General features: G+C 43.5%; 1 protein-coding gene across 1 annotated transcript; it reads left to right on the top strand.

The window, feature by feature from the left end:
* The first annotated feature begins 10,072 nt into the window (after positions 1 to 10,072).
* Positions 10,073 to 14,588, top strand: LOC134848012 (uncharacterized). Its single transcript, XM_063865343.1, has 3 exons — positions 10,073 to 11,351; positions 12,345 to 13,446; positions 13,527 to 14,588. Exons 1-3 carry the CDS (start codon positions 10,089 to 10,091, stop codon positions 13,835 to 13,837), a joined length of 2,676 nt encoding a protein of 891 aa, XP_063721413.1. The 5' UTR covers positions 10,073 to 10,088; the 3' UTR covers positions 13,838 to 14,588.
* The last annotated feature ends 702 nt before the right edge of the window (positions 14,589 to 15,290 follow it).

Genomic DNA, 15,290 nt, shown 5'->3' with positions numbered 1-15,290 from the left:
GGATCATTTATAGAAGAAGACTGGAACGACCCGGAGCAAGATGAGGTGCCGAAGTGGATGGAGCCAGATCAACCAATACCACCGGAAACCAGGACTGGCAATCGTAAACGCACCGGCATGAGGTACAACAGGTACGGGGATGACTTCTTGATCGATAAGATACAGCCAGACGAATTGGGAGAGGAACTACCGAGTGCAGGCGAACTGGAAGCCGAAGAGGAATGGCAGGTCATTGACGATGGTGGACACTATCCGCAGGAAGACTACTCGACGCCAGAACTGGAGACGGATCTCGAACAGAGTGAGATAGAGAGGAGGGAGAATACGAACTTGAGGATACTAGAGTGGATGCGCGACGTCAAAGACGAGAGCCGCGAAGGACACAGCATTCAACAAGTCGATGTATCAGCGGCAAATTACATGAAGACAGAGGACCTTCTTTTCGGATGGACGCCAACAGACAGGCCACTGGACATTCCTCAGGACAATTCAGACCCGACAACATCGACGGGGACGTCGATAAATATTTTTGTCCGGGGAGTGGGGGTAGGACTTACCCACACCGAAAATTTGATGATAAAGAAGCTCAAGGAAGTGAGAGAAATAAGCGAATTGGAACTGGAAGAAGAAGAGCCAGAGCCTATCATAGGTCGGAATTTCAAAACGAAATTTGAAATACCCAATGAGTACTCGGAAAACATCATGATAACGGATAGCGACTTCATCCTGTCAAACAGGACTAGTGCGATCTGCATCACGGCGGACATGAGTTTCAAATCAAGATTGGAAGCTGACTTCAAAAGAGAGTACCAGAACGTGGAGTTTCTATTCAGACAGAGACCAGGAGTGGGAGGGATGGCAGCGCTTCCACCATCAGTAGCACAAGTCCCGGGCAAATATCTGTGCTTCCTAGTGACGAGGGTCAATGACAGGAACACAATCAATTCCGAACACGTGATATTGGCACTAAAAGGACTACGAGACTTCATGATTGAAAGAGGAATAACAGGGGCAAACTGCCGGTGTATGACGGTGCCGGTGTATGACTCAAACAGGGGCAAACTGAGCTCAAGGGAATTGTACGCTATCCTACACGTAGTCTTCGCGGAAACTGAAGTAATGGTGTATCTGCACAAGAAATACTACTTGAGCATCGCCTAAGTTGGGGACACGGGGGTCTCGAGTTGGGCGTGAGGAAGGAGTCTTGAGTGAGGTACTGGAGTGCGGCACAGGTAAAGGGATCTTAAGACGCGATTGGCATGACTTAACGGTGCTTGAAAAAGAATTAACGGTGCTAAAACATACAATGAATCTGCATGCTTTTAAGGAAATTCCAGTTGAATTGTTTTTAGTGAAATGAGAATGATAATGTTTTAACCATACTGGTGAAAAGGGGGTCTCTGAAGGACGATGCTTGGCAGGAGTTCTTAAAAGAATTCAATCAAGAAGTGGGCAGCGAGACGACGCTGGACAAATTCAAGAAGGAACTGTGGGACACAGTCGTAAGGTTTGGAGAACCGCTTCTGATAGGAACGGGCCTGGATGAGAAGGCGAGAAGAGAGCTGCTGAACAAGCTGGTAGAGCTGAGGAATTCACGATCGAAGACTAGAGAAGAAAAATGTGAGGACAGCTCTACTCTGAAACAAAAAAATGTAGATAAAATAGTTGATGATATAAACAGGGATAAGGTTGGGACTAGTAATATGATTAAAAGTACTAATATCCATAAGGCTCGAGCAGGGGGGAGGCAGGAGTTGGAAGGATTGGAGGTAGACAGAGAGGTCGAATCAGTGATGATAGCCACAACATCCTCAAGCAGAGATGTGAAGACTCGCAAGAGGAAGAGAGAAGTGGAGGGATTGGGTAGTCCTTCAGTGGATGCTGTTTCGGAAGGAAACTTGAGAGAGACGGCGCCCATGGTTTTGGCTCGATGCAAGACGGCGGCATACAAGCGCAGCTCGGAGCTCAGAAGACCACTCGAGGTAGAGAGGGAAATAGAGGCTTCCACCAGTTCGACATCGGAGGAAGACTTCAAGCCTCAGAAGATAAACGTAAAGAGAGGTTCAACGAACGGACAGACATGGGAAGTGGATGTCGGCAAAGAATGGATCTCGAAGGCACACCAGGCCACGGGCAAGCAAGTGACGAGTGATCCATTGGAGAGGAACAAGACGAGGAACACCTCCCGGACGTGGTGGGTGGCCCTCGAGACATTGAAGGAAATGGAGGACTGCTTGAAGAAGTTGGACAGTGGAGTAGCTCGCAAGCGACGCAATTGGGCCACCCAGCAAAAGGCCGAGGTTATTAAAATAGAAATGGCGAATCAGCTGAAGAGGTCCTGGCAGAACTTGTTGAAGGAGCATTTTGAAGAGGCGATGAGGACACCCTCATCAGCACCGCCATTAATGGCGAATCCCTTCGTTAGAACTGCAGGACAATTAATGTTCACCTGGAGTCTGGTGGGAATAGAGTTGGAGACATTGACCTCGTATGACAGGCTGAAGTTGGGAAGCAAGAAGCTAGATGTGTATCAAGCATTGATACAACACGTGGCCAGGGACAATTCAGGCTTGAGCCTGGCTAGGAGGAAGGATGCCACATGTTTCTTGAGATGGATAATGTCAATGATGTCTGATAGTACCATCTTGGCATGCCACCAGAGAGCAAGGGGAGGTAAAACCATGGAAAAAAGAGTTTCAACGATCATCTTGAACGTGTATCAGAGTACAGGGATAGAAAAGGAGGATGGTTCCAGACTATCCCTAGAGAACCACAGAAAGCTAGACGAGGTACGGAGGTTTTATAATAAGAAGTTCGAAGAAGAGCATGATGTTCACCGTAACCTGGCCTCGTCAGAGCAGTACTCGAGACTCAACGAGAAGGGGGAATACCAATACGTGTCGGGAGTGATGGGAATAGCCTACAATCCCTTCTTAGACTCAGAAACTGGAGGCGCTCACAGGAACCACGAGGTGGCGGAGCTACTGAAGTTTTGGACAGAAAAAATAATGGAAATGGACGCGGTAGAGAAAGAGGGGCCGAGCCTGGGCCTGATTCTTGAGAAAACACCAGAGGTGGTAAGCATACCGCGTTCGAACAAGAAAGTTGAAGTGAACATGGGCGATGGAAATGGCTTGTTAATCACGAACTTGGGAGTGGTATGGAAGCTATTAAGACCCTCCTGGTGTCCACATCCCCACGCGAGTCTGATCGAGGAAACCACCGAGCGAGTGAGGTTAGCACCAACGGAAGATGAAGATCTGGCAAAGTTGAGTGTGTTGCACAAGCTAATCTCACCTCAGACGCAGGAGTCAGGCGAAAAGACGAGCAAGCTCGGGTCAGCAAAGAAGATGGAGCCGGGTAGCTGTCTGGATTCGACGTGTGGGAACGGAGAGCACACCTGCGATGGACGGTCATGTGTCAGGATACTGTCCTTTCAAAAAGAAGACCTGGTCACTTGGTTTGAAGACATCACGGAAAGGGAGAAAATTGAAGTGCAAATAGCTGCGGAGTGTTACGCGAGAACTACGGTGAATGTAGCGACAGCTCTTGGATTCTTCTCGAGAATGTGTAGTCTGCAGTCACTGGAAAGACTAGAGTCTGAACACCATTTAGTGACGACGTTGAGCGTAGAATCATGGCCTGGGGTGTTGCAGGTGACTCAAAAACACATCCGGAGCTGGAAGGTTGGTCTCGAGGCGAAAATGGGGTTTCCCATGAGCGAAGCTTATGGCCTGCCATTGAACGCAAAATCCCTGATAGGGTCAATGATGGCCAACTTGTGCGGAAGCCACTACCCACTGCACATGGCGATGGTGGAAGCATCCAGCCAGAGAGTACTGGTGGACAAAGCCTTCTCAGTGCCCAAGTGCGTGGGGTTGGCTCGGATATCGCATCACTCGCACAATTTGTTGAGAAAAATCAGAGGGACAGTACCGAAAGAATTGAGAGATGACTTGAGTGAAATCTGGGGAGAAGAACTTTTGAAGTTGGAGAGTGAGAACACAAGCGATCACGAGAGACAAAACGTGATCGGAAAACCTGTGGGAGGTGCTCCAAACATGGAAGAGAATGACACCATGCATGAGAAAATGATGGAGCTTGAACCTCTCTGGGAAGCCTCGGGGGAGCGTAACCTCAAGAGCATTGAGATCACCCATGGAGAATGCCCATGCCACTGTTTGGCACAAACGGTGTGGTATCCAGATCACAAGAATCTTTGCCTGGTGTGGGATATGGAAGAAATTCGGTCGATCGGACTACCGGATCACCGGCAGAAGGTGACGCTCTTAGTAGTGAGTACGATGTTGGCTCTGAGATAGATAGAAGAGAATATAACGAAGTATCGGGAATCGACGACGCCAACGGCTGAGTCAATATACGCGATAGACTACAGCAGGAGACTCGAGTTGTTTGAGACTGCGTGCAAAGTATTCGCCATACCAACGGAAGTCAGACACGTATGGAGCCGTTTGAGGTACTTTCCATGGTTTCGGGCGACACTGACGTCTTGGTTGTACATGACAACGAAAGATCACATGAGAAAGCATCAAAAGGAGTATCGACAGTTCCAGGCCGAGATTGGGCCGGAAGCTTTCAAAAGACCCCTGTTAACCCATCGAAATGCGATCACGACAGGATGGAAGAGAGTGGGTAAAATGTCTAGAGACAATACCAAAGCGAGGGAATCGATACTAGAGGAGGACCTGGCGAAGAACGTGAGCTTGAGCCTGCACAACTCCTTTTGTTTGAACCGGGAATCTAGGGTGAAGGCACTACCCAACCAGGCAAAGAAGTTGCAGGAGCAAGGAGAATGGATGCGATCCTATGAACAGCTGAAGGCTTGGGAGGAGATCGTGATTAGCTCCGATGATGAAGAAGAACTGTTGAGACAGTTTGCCGTATCTAGTACTTCAGGGTGCGGCACCTCCAAGGCGAAGAGTGCGAGATGAGTGGATGGTTTGAATGGAGCTTGAGTCTTGAGAGGGAAAGGGGGCTTGAGTGTGGATCCGGGTGAAACTTGGATTCACGAAAAAGAAATTTTAACGAATCAAATACTGTTATTAATATACTATATTTACTATATAAATCAAAATGCTGCATGACAATTTCCTGATTGAATGGGACAAAAGAAATTTTAAATGATTGGCTTAAAAAGCGAGAATTCAAGGGTGCAGGTGTGTGCAGATTTTGATTGCTGTTTAGCGATAGTGTGAAAATTTTACATGGCCGTGAATTTTGGGGTGTAGATAAGCTTAAGACTGCTGCAAACTTCTGTAAATGACCACTGGCACTGTACCTTGAGCAACACTCGGTTTTCGGGGACTCACTGGCAGACGATTAGATTATTATTTGAACTGAACTATGTGCCAGTCGGTCATATTTGGAAGTTTGACCTTGAGAGAAGCAAAAAGCACTTGATTTTGGAGTGAAATTTAATTTTTCAAAAATTCGAATGGAGCCTTTCATGCACGATTTTCTCGCGATAACTGAAAGTCAAAAAAGAGAAGTGAGAACAATCGAGTGACAATCGCGGGAAAGTTTGCATATAAATCAGTAGGAAATTGCCATTCGCAATTTCCGAGACAATAATAATAATAATAATCCGAGACAATAGAGTAGAGCTGTCCTATTTGAAATAGAAGACAGAGTGTTCCTGAGAACTGGGCAATTATCCAACTGGTCAACTATTCGAACTGGACCAGAGTGAACCTTCGGTGGAAAGGTGGACAGCTTGAGTGTCCCAATGGTCCACATAAAACTGCATTCTAGAGTACAAACTTCTTCTTGTTGTTGAAACTGGCAAACATTAAACTCATTTAGTTACACTATTTAATTCCTGAGTTCTTTACCGACTTAATTACTCCCAATTCTTGAGAGTGCTACAATGTGAGTACCAATTTAAATTTCTAGAGTGTGTTTTATAATTGTTATGTTGAGGTAAGGCGAGTTTTAGGTTGATCCATCTGAAATGGATCAAAGTTCCACTGTCTAATAAAAAGTAACTTAACGGATTGTTCCCACCCGGTTTTTAACGGCGTTCATGTATTTTGGGTATCTAGAGACCTAAGTATGGGGACGTTCTTAATTCTAGAGTGGGGGATATTTTAGTAGTAGCCTTTAAGCTGTAACGGGTCGTAGTCTCATGTCACAAACGAACCGAATTGGCTCCGACTGATTTGAGGTAGAAAAACACAAGAGATAGTGTCCCTGACTCTTGAGCCAATGGTTATAGGGCCTATTTTTCTTAAGCCTCATGTGTGACTGCAGTAGACGAATGTTACACTAGAGTGAACCTTCGGTGGAAAGGTGGACAACTTGAGTGTCCCAATGGTTCACGAGAAACTACATTCTAGAGTTAAAACTTGTCCTTGTCATTGAAACATTACAACACATTTAGTTACATTATTTAATTCTTGAGTTAATTACCGACTGAAGTACTTCCCTTTCTTGAGTGTGCTACGATGTGAGTACTTAATTTAAATTTCTAGAGTGTGTTTTATAATTGTTATGTTGAGGTAAGGCGAGTTTTAGGTTGATCTATCTGAAATGGATCAAAGTTCCACTGTCTAATAAAAAGTAACTTAACGGATTGTTGCGATCCGGTTTTTAACGGCGTTCATGTATTTTGGGTATCTAGAGACCTAAGTATGGGGACGTTATTATTTCTAGAGTGGGGGGGATATTTTGGTAGTAGCCTTTAAGCTGTAACGGGTCGTAGTCTCATGTCACAAGCGAACCAAATTGGCTCCGACTGATTTGAGGTGGAAAAACACAAGAGATAGTGTCCCTGACTCTTGAGCCAATGGTTCGGGTTACGAAAATCTGTCGGACAAAATAAATGACATCGTCTACAATGTAGAAGATGTTACAAAATGGCTAATTTTTTTAACGTCGTTCTTGTTTTTTTTGGAGCAACCGAAAAGAAGTGGACGCTAACAGACCACAAGCATGAGCTCTTTGATAAATAAAAAAATTCGAGCAAATGACGTGTCACTTCCAAAACCCCATCCCCAAGTTTCAAACCCGCCTCTGAGTGACATCGAGCAGAGAATAAAGTTAATAAGTAGTAAGCTCGATGAAGGAAATGTAAAGGGAGGAATAAGGCTTGCTGCTTCGGATGACAAAATAGCTCCTTTTTCAACTGATAACTATCAAAAATTGTTATCTAAGCACCCGCAGCGAGCCAAATTTGCAGCTCCAAATCCAGAAAAGTTGGATAGTTTTTTCGTAACCGATTTCGACCTATACAAAGCGATAATGTCCTTTCCAAACGGATCAGCAGCAGGTCCTGATAAAATATTTCCTCAAATTTTTAAAGATCTTGTTAGTAAGTCGAATGGCAGTGCAGGACTTAATTTTCTGAAATCGCTTACTAAGCTGATAAACCTCATTGGAGATGGCAAAATACCGGAACCACTAAGACCTTTCTTTTTTGGCGCAAAGCTTATCGCCCTCATAAAAATAGACGGAGGGTTGAGACCGATTGCCATAGGCAACACGCTGAGACGTATCGCGTCTAAATGCGCTGGAAGCAAGGCCCTCTCCGAGCGACAAAATTTTTTCGGAAACGTACAGGTAGGATGCGGTACCAAACGAGGAGCAGAAATAGCTGCGCACTCGTTTCGAAACCTAATTGAACGCGACGACAATCCAAAATGTACTGTTCTTTTAAAACTAGATTTTAAGAATGCCTTTAACTCTTTAAACAGAGAAACAATGCTGAATCATGTTTTTTCAAATCGCCCCGAATTATATAATTACACCCATTGCGCGTATGCTAAACCTAGTTACCTTTTTTACGGAAGCTCTGTCATAATGTCAGAAGACGGAACTCAGCAAGGTGATCCTGAAGCCCCACCCCTTTTTGCGGAAACAATTCATACACTAGTCAAACAGTTGGAGTCGAAAATTAACATCTGGTATTTAGATGATGGGAATTTAGCCGACGACTATAAGGTAGTACTCCGGGACCTTAAAAACATTCTGAAATCGGAACAAATTTACGGCCTGAGCTTAAACACTGAGAAGTGTGAACTTTGTTTTTTGGGACCGACTACTAGTACACAGTATAATTCAATTTTAACACAATTTCGAAAAATATGCCCCAAAATAAACATAAAAACAAAAGAAGAACTCCTCATTTTAGGATCTCCAATCGGCGAACTTTGCCGAAAAGAATTACTCGACGAAAAAATTAGGGAGCTTGAAAAAATCTCGGATGTCATTGACAAACTAGACGCCCATTATGGTTTTTACCTCCTGAAAAATTGCTTTAGCATGCCAAAACTCCTATATTTTTTGCGTACGAGCCCTTGTTTTTTGCAAAATGATTTTTTGGAACGCTACGATAAATTACTAAGAAATTCGTTATGCAAGGTCACTAACGTGAAAATGGATGATAACCAGTTTTTACAAGCAGTTCTCCCGGCAGCCAAAGGTGGCTTGGGCGTTTCTTCCGCTCGTCTACTCGCTTTACCCGCTTTCTTAGCCTCAGCAGTAGGAGCGAAAGATGCCTTGAGCGAAATCTTTGGTTTGGAGCATGTGGATGGAACCTATAATGATGCGCTTAAACGGTGGTTTGACCTTGGAAAAATTGAAATGGCTCCGGAAAATGAAATCCAAAAAAATTGGACGGAGCCAATTTTTGACAGCGAAATTGCAGACTTGATTTTACGACTCGAACCAACGGACGTGAAAAGGTTCAACGCGTTCCAAGATAGATTTGGATCCCAATGGTTGAACGTCATCCCCTGCAAAAATTTAAGGTTAAAACTATCGAACCAACAACTCAGAATTGCGATAGGACTTCGATTAGGATCAAAAATATGTGAACGGCATAAATGCGTGTGCGGAAAAGACGTTACCGAGGATGGTTGGCATGGTCTTTCTTGCCTCAAAAGTGCAGGGAGATTCTCTAGGCATTCAAACCTGAATGCCCTTATAAAGCAGAGTCTATCATCTACTCACATTCCGTCTGTTTTAGAACCACGACACCTCTACAGGACCGATCAGAAGCGACCAGACGGTTTGACGCTCGTTCCATGGGCTGATGGTAAGCAGCTCTTGTGGGATGTAACGGTAGTAGACTCCTTAGCTCCTTGTAGGATTAATGCCGGGTCTGTTTGTAACCCTGGTACGGCTGCCGCTGAAGCGGAAGAGCGAAAAATTGACAAATAAAGATCTTGTAAATGATGGATATCTTTTTCAACCGCTAGCTTTTAAAATTCAGGGCGCGGCCGGCCCCAGCACAGAAGTTTTTTTGAGCAAGCTTTGTAAGAACCTAAGCATATGCACTGAGGAACCCAGAGCAGGCAGCTTTTTAAAACAGAGAATCTCCCTGGCAATACAGATTGCGAACGCCGCTTGCGTACTCGGAACAATAAATGACAAAATAACTTTCGACGAAATTTTTTACTTGTAACACTTGTATATTATATTATCTCGTGTCGAGTTGCGTGTTCTTATTGAAGAAGCGTAACCCGTATCGATTTTAAATGAAAAGGACTTAAACACTTGACATCTTCTTTTATCATTATCACTTCTATATCTAGAAAATTCCAAGGATTTTGACTGGAATACATGATGAAGGGACTCATGACTGTAACCTCGGTTACTATGATACTTTTGACCTTCTGATTACCTCATGAAAAAAAAAAAATGGTTAGAGGGCCTATTTTTCTTAAGCCTCATGTGTGACTGCAGTAGACGAATGTTACACCGATTGAGGTAGAAAAACACAAGAGAAAGTGTCCCTGACTCTTGAGCCAATGGTTAAAGGGCCTAATTGCTTTCCAGTTTTCCTATTTTTAATGTGCTTCTAATTTGTACAATTTTGCTATTTTTAATTTACTGATGATGACATAATGTCGAAAACGTTTTACCATTGATGTTTTTTCCCTGAGATCAGGCCTATTTTTCTTTAACATCATGTGTGACTTAAGTAGGCGAATGTTACATAGGGCCATCCCGGATGAAAAGTTTCGGAATTCTAAATTCCACGTGATGAGGCATAGATGACTTGGCAGTTGTTGCGCTGAGGCCTATTCATCTAAATCGTTGTTTAAGTCCGTCTTTTTCAGATATCTATGGAAAATGCGTTTTTAGTAAATGGAAAAGCTTGCAGTATTCTTGAAATTAACAGCCATCAAAGTATAATTAACTCGTACTCTTCACTCTCCAAAGTTAACTCGGAAGGAGGAACTGTGAGAAGTGGCTCGTCACAGCTAACTGAGCCTCAGTACAGTGGTCCTCAGAGGCAATTCGAAAATGACTGCCCAGTGCTTCATTTGATCATCGCAAAATCGTCTATTTTGAAACGGCAGACGCTCACCGAATGTCTGATTTTTGTGTCAGATATTATTGCGCTTGATTCACACAATGATATATGTAAAAGCAAAGCTGTAATTGGAAACTACTGTAAATGCAAATATGCTAAGTTTCCCTATTTCTTCATCCTTTACTACGTAGAGCGCGATAAGAAAAGAAAAGCCCAATGGTGCTTGAAGTCATTGTTGATCGAGTCGCAAGATTCCCGTCGTCTGCAGTCCCTATTCGTAAAAGTGGAGGCTGCCTTTGAAAAAGTTAAAGAAAACTGTACGAGGCCAAGGAATTTGCTAGTAATTGTAAACCCTTACGGTGGAGCTGGAAAAGGAATCAAAATCTGGGAGCGGCAAGCTAAACCGCTGTTGAGGCTAGCAGATATCGAGTTAGATATTACACTAACGGAGCGTGCTGGCCATGCTTTCGATTTGTGTTATAATCTTGATTGGTCAAAATTTGACGGCATTGTGGCAGTTGGAGGAGACGGAATCTTGAACGAATGCATCCATGCTTTTGCAGCTCGCAAGGAGGAGGGTCAGTTCACCCGTTGTCCAATCCCTTTTGGTTTGATACCGGCAGGATCAACCAACTGCATTAATGAAGTAGTAACTGGCGTTGTAAACGTTACTAGTACTTGTTTGCAGATAATAACTGGCCAGAGTTTAGGCATCGATGTCATTTTTCTACGTGATAATCATTCAAAAATGCTGGTTCGGGTCTCTTTTTGCAGCGTTGCATATGGCTTTTTTGGGGATGTTCTAATCAGAAGCGAAAAGTTACGTTGCATAGGTCCTATAAGGTACATTATTGCTGGTGCATTATCTTTCATGCACTTGCGCACCTACCGCGTTGAGACGGAGATCGGAATAGCAGATGTTCCCCATTGGGACATATTGGACGACAGTGAGATGTGCGTTGTGGACCAGGAAAAGAAGGCCTGTTCGATTTGCGACGCAATGAAGGATTCAAGGGAGAAAGTTCCCGTGAAGCGAGTAACCCATATCAAAGCAAGAGTAGCTTATCTTCAGGTAATTGGATTTGTTATTCCGACCATTTGAAAAATCGGGAGGAACTTTGTCTTCGGATGTGTTTTGGGTTTTTTCTTTTTATTTTCCGTTCACAATTGGATACCACAAATAATCGGAATGCGGCGATTGATATACCATATTAAAGCCCCTTTAGTCGTGAAAAATTTTCTCAGTGTCGAGAAAAGCCGGTTTGATTTTTTTTGGTCTAATTTTGAGCTGATAAAATGAGCGTGCAGGCTTACAATAGCTTATTTACACTTGCGAGCCAATGTGTTATAGTACGAGCTTTTTTTGTTGCCACTTAAAGCAACAGTTTTTGCTGCATGGATTTGGCATGACAGCTTATTTGTTGCACCTTTGCAGCTTATTGATAACATGTGCTTTGAAATTCGAATAGTTATAAGTTTACACAGTTGATGCATATTTAATTCATCAAGTGAACCGAAAAAAAGCTATTTGTTGCGAACAACTTAACAATATTTAAATCTCAATCTCGGGAATCAAAAAATTCAAAAAACTCCAAACGAATATTCTACTTTTTTTGTTCAGGTCTTTGTATCACGTTACGCAGAAAAAACGACACTCTTTTCGAATAACATTTTTTAAAAGTTTTTTGTATGATTTTTTTGAAGATTTTTGTATGGCCGGAACATTCTGTAGGACTTGCACAGTAACCGGCTATCTTTGTTTTAGATTTGAGTTTACCGTTATTTGTGTGCATTAATCATTGGGGCTCTTTTCCAGTTTCCCCCCCCCCCCCCCCCACCTTTCAAATTCAATTTTGAAAAGCTTATTTAACGTTGTCATAATGCAATGAAATTTGGCGTGGTGAACAAATCGACAATTCTGAACAGATTTGTTCTTCATACTTAACAGCGTAACATCACGCATTTAGCCGTAATAACACGTAAAACAAACATAAAACTCGGTAATTTGAAAGGGGGGGGGGACTGGAAAAGAGCCATCATTGGCTAAATAATGAATTGTGATTAGGTTGTGGCGAACAGCTGTGCGTGTAAGCAGAGCAAGTTGGGAATTTCACCGACTGCTCACCTGGGCGATGGCACAATGGATGTGGTATTCGCATGCGAGACGAAATGCAAACATTTGGATGCTCTGCGTATGCTGTTTATCCATAACACCAAAGCAGACAGGTTCGGAGTGGACTTCATGAGACCTTACAGGGCATCCCACGTGAAGATCAAAGTGCTGCCGCCGAAGGAGACGAGTATGAATGAGACAAAAGAAGGAGGGCAGGCAGCAACCACTGCCACAGCATCCAGAAGCAACTTCACCAGTTACCTCACTCGCAAGACATCCGCCGTGTTCTCGTCCTCATCGACCAGACACAAAAACAAAAAACGACACCAAACGCCAAAAAACAACGGAGTCGGATCATCTCAACCAGGCTGCCCGCCCAGTCCCGCTATGGCCAGTGGAGCGCCACCCACGGAACACTCGGAGTCATCGCGAGGGGAAGACGAAGACGAAGGTGCTAACATGGTTTCTGTCCAGCCCAATGACCCAAGCATCCAGGCTCCGAATAGAAGTAGGTTCAGAGACAGAGAAGCCTCACCAAGAGTTATCTCAGGCGAGGATAGTGACATGGGTCTGATGCCGCAAGTAGAATCAGAAATTAATGACGCGCTCAATACTGGGGAGGATTCGCTGGACAGCGAAAGTGGCCAAAGGGTGTTCACGTTCATCAGTGGAAGGCGCTTCGGAAGATACAGAAACAGACATGAAAAGGCGGAGAGAAGAGAGCTGCGGATGAAAGAAAAGGCGGCGGCGGTCGCGGCAATGGCAGCAGTAGACAAAGACATAAATGAACATTCCAACATGCATTACTGTTCAGATGATGCTGAAGGTGCGGGCGACTGCGAGATCTCCAGAGCGCCCAGTTTGAAGCCGGACTCGTTTTCCCACATGTGGATTGACACTGAAAACATGAATGCTCTGTGGAACATCGACGGGGAGATATGTGAGAGCAATGTGTTGACTCTGGAGCCACAGTGTCAGTTCGTGTCCTTCTTCGGAGCCAGACCTCCCCCGCCTCCTTCTGCACTGCACTCCAAAGGGGGGAAACAAAGAGGAGGTAATGATGGTTGTTTAGATGTTAGTGGGATTGTGGGCGCAGAGGCTGTAGTTGCAACTGACCATTATGATTTGTTACAGAAAAGAAGAAAAGCAAGGAAAAGAAAAGACAGTACAAGCAGCAGAAAGGGTCATCATCACGCTCAGCAGCAGCGTCGCACGCATATACTGCCAAGGGGCAGGCGACTGTCGACCTACGTCACCAAAATGATCCCGGAGGAGAGGCGGAGAACGAGAATCAAGAAAGTGGACAAGGAGAAGAAGAGGAAGAAAAAGTGGGAGAGGAGAAAGAGGAAGAAGATGGAAGCGGAGAAGCAGCTGCAGAATCAACAGCAACAGCAAAGAACAGCCGCAGCAGCAGCACTAGAAAATACATCTCTTCCAGACTCTGAGGTGCTCCTCAAGGGGTTGGATGGGAAGGGGGAAGAGATAGAGGAGGAAGATGGAGGGATACAGTCTATTCAGTTTGTGAACAGCATCTCAATCCAGAGGCCACACCTCTTGCAACAGGCCAGTGGGTTCCGACAAAGAGTCGGAGAGAGCGATTAACAAGAAGGACGCCCAACGGCACAACTTGACTCATATCTGACCTGCAATGCAATAAATGCCACAACAACACAACATATTAAACACTTTAAAAGACAACACAACACTCAAAGTGCAAGCAAAGGACCTGACCACCGACGCCAATTCTGAAGGTGCTCCTCCTCTCCTATCACTCACTTTACTGTCATTCGTTTGTTAGTTTTGTTTGTTCCTTTTCCTTCCCATATGTCTCGGTGGCTTAGATTACTTTTCTGCTCGTTTCAATTTGTATGCATGCATTGCTCTCCCCCTCTTACTCGTCGACCATTTCGGGTGGGCTGGACTGGATGCAGTTTCATTTGAAGTAATAATAGTTTTTTGATGTAGCAGACCAAAGTGAAACTTATCCATTCATCCATCCACTTTTGTTTCTTAAAGAAGCAACGAGAACTGTCATTCTAATTGACTGCTCCTTTTCTGTTCTGATGCCAATTCATTTGATTTGATTTGATTTGATTCATGTACATATGTGTTCGTGATCACACCCGATCTCTTATGTTCCTTCTCAAATTTTAGTTGTAAAAAATAGACTGATAGAATTTGAAATGTTTCAATTGATCACTCGTTTTACTCTAGAATCCAAGCTCCATTTCATCGCCATTCTGTCATTGGTGAACAGAAATTGTTCAAGTTTTAGGTTTTACTGACCAAATTTTTTCCAATAGTTTTGTGTGTGCAACTAAGCTTTGTGGGTTCAAAAGCATGTTTTAAACTGTGTTCTCAACGATTACTTTTTCTGCCTTTTTCATTGTTGTAATTTTTTGAAAGATTTAGGGTTCAAGCTTTAATCTGCAAATTTTTTTGTTTGAAATGGCTGAAGAGCTTGTTTCAAAAATTTCAAACTAGCTCATTTTGATAAAGAAAAGTTGAATTATCCTTTTTAACACTTGCATACGATACTTTTGTATCGGTACCCTTAAAACGTTCTTTTTCCTTTGAGATGATTTTGTGTTTGTTTTTCAGGATAGTCTTTAAATTTGTTCTCGCTAAAATTCGATTTTTATGCTTTTGATTTTTTACATTTTTTCTTTTGTTCAAAGGAAGGCAATTTCCACTATCAAACAGCAAAAGTGTAAACGTCACGAAAAATTTGATCGACTTCTAGTTTCGAAATGGAAATTTAGTTTTTGACAGTCATAATTTCGTCTTGAAATTCAACGAGGATTGAGGCCAAATGTTTTTGTACTTCGAAATTCCAAAGTTGAAGTATTTTTCATAAACACGTCAGTTTTTTTCTGTTTTCTTGCGTTCATTGACTCT

Source organism: Symsagittifera roscoffensis, chromosome 6 (assembly GCF_963678635.1).
Source record: "Symsagittifera roscoffensis chromosome 6, txSymRosc1.1, whole genome shotgun sequence".
NCBI lineage: Eukaryota > Metazoa > Xenacoelomorpha > Acoela > Convolutidae > Symsagittifera > Symsagittifera roscoffensis.
The sequence above is the reverse complement of the archived record's forward strand: the minus strand, read 5'-3'. Positions and strand labels throughout refer to the sequence as shown.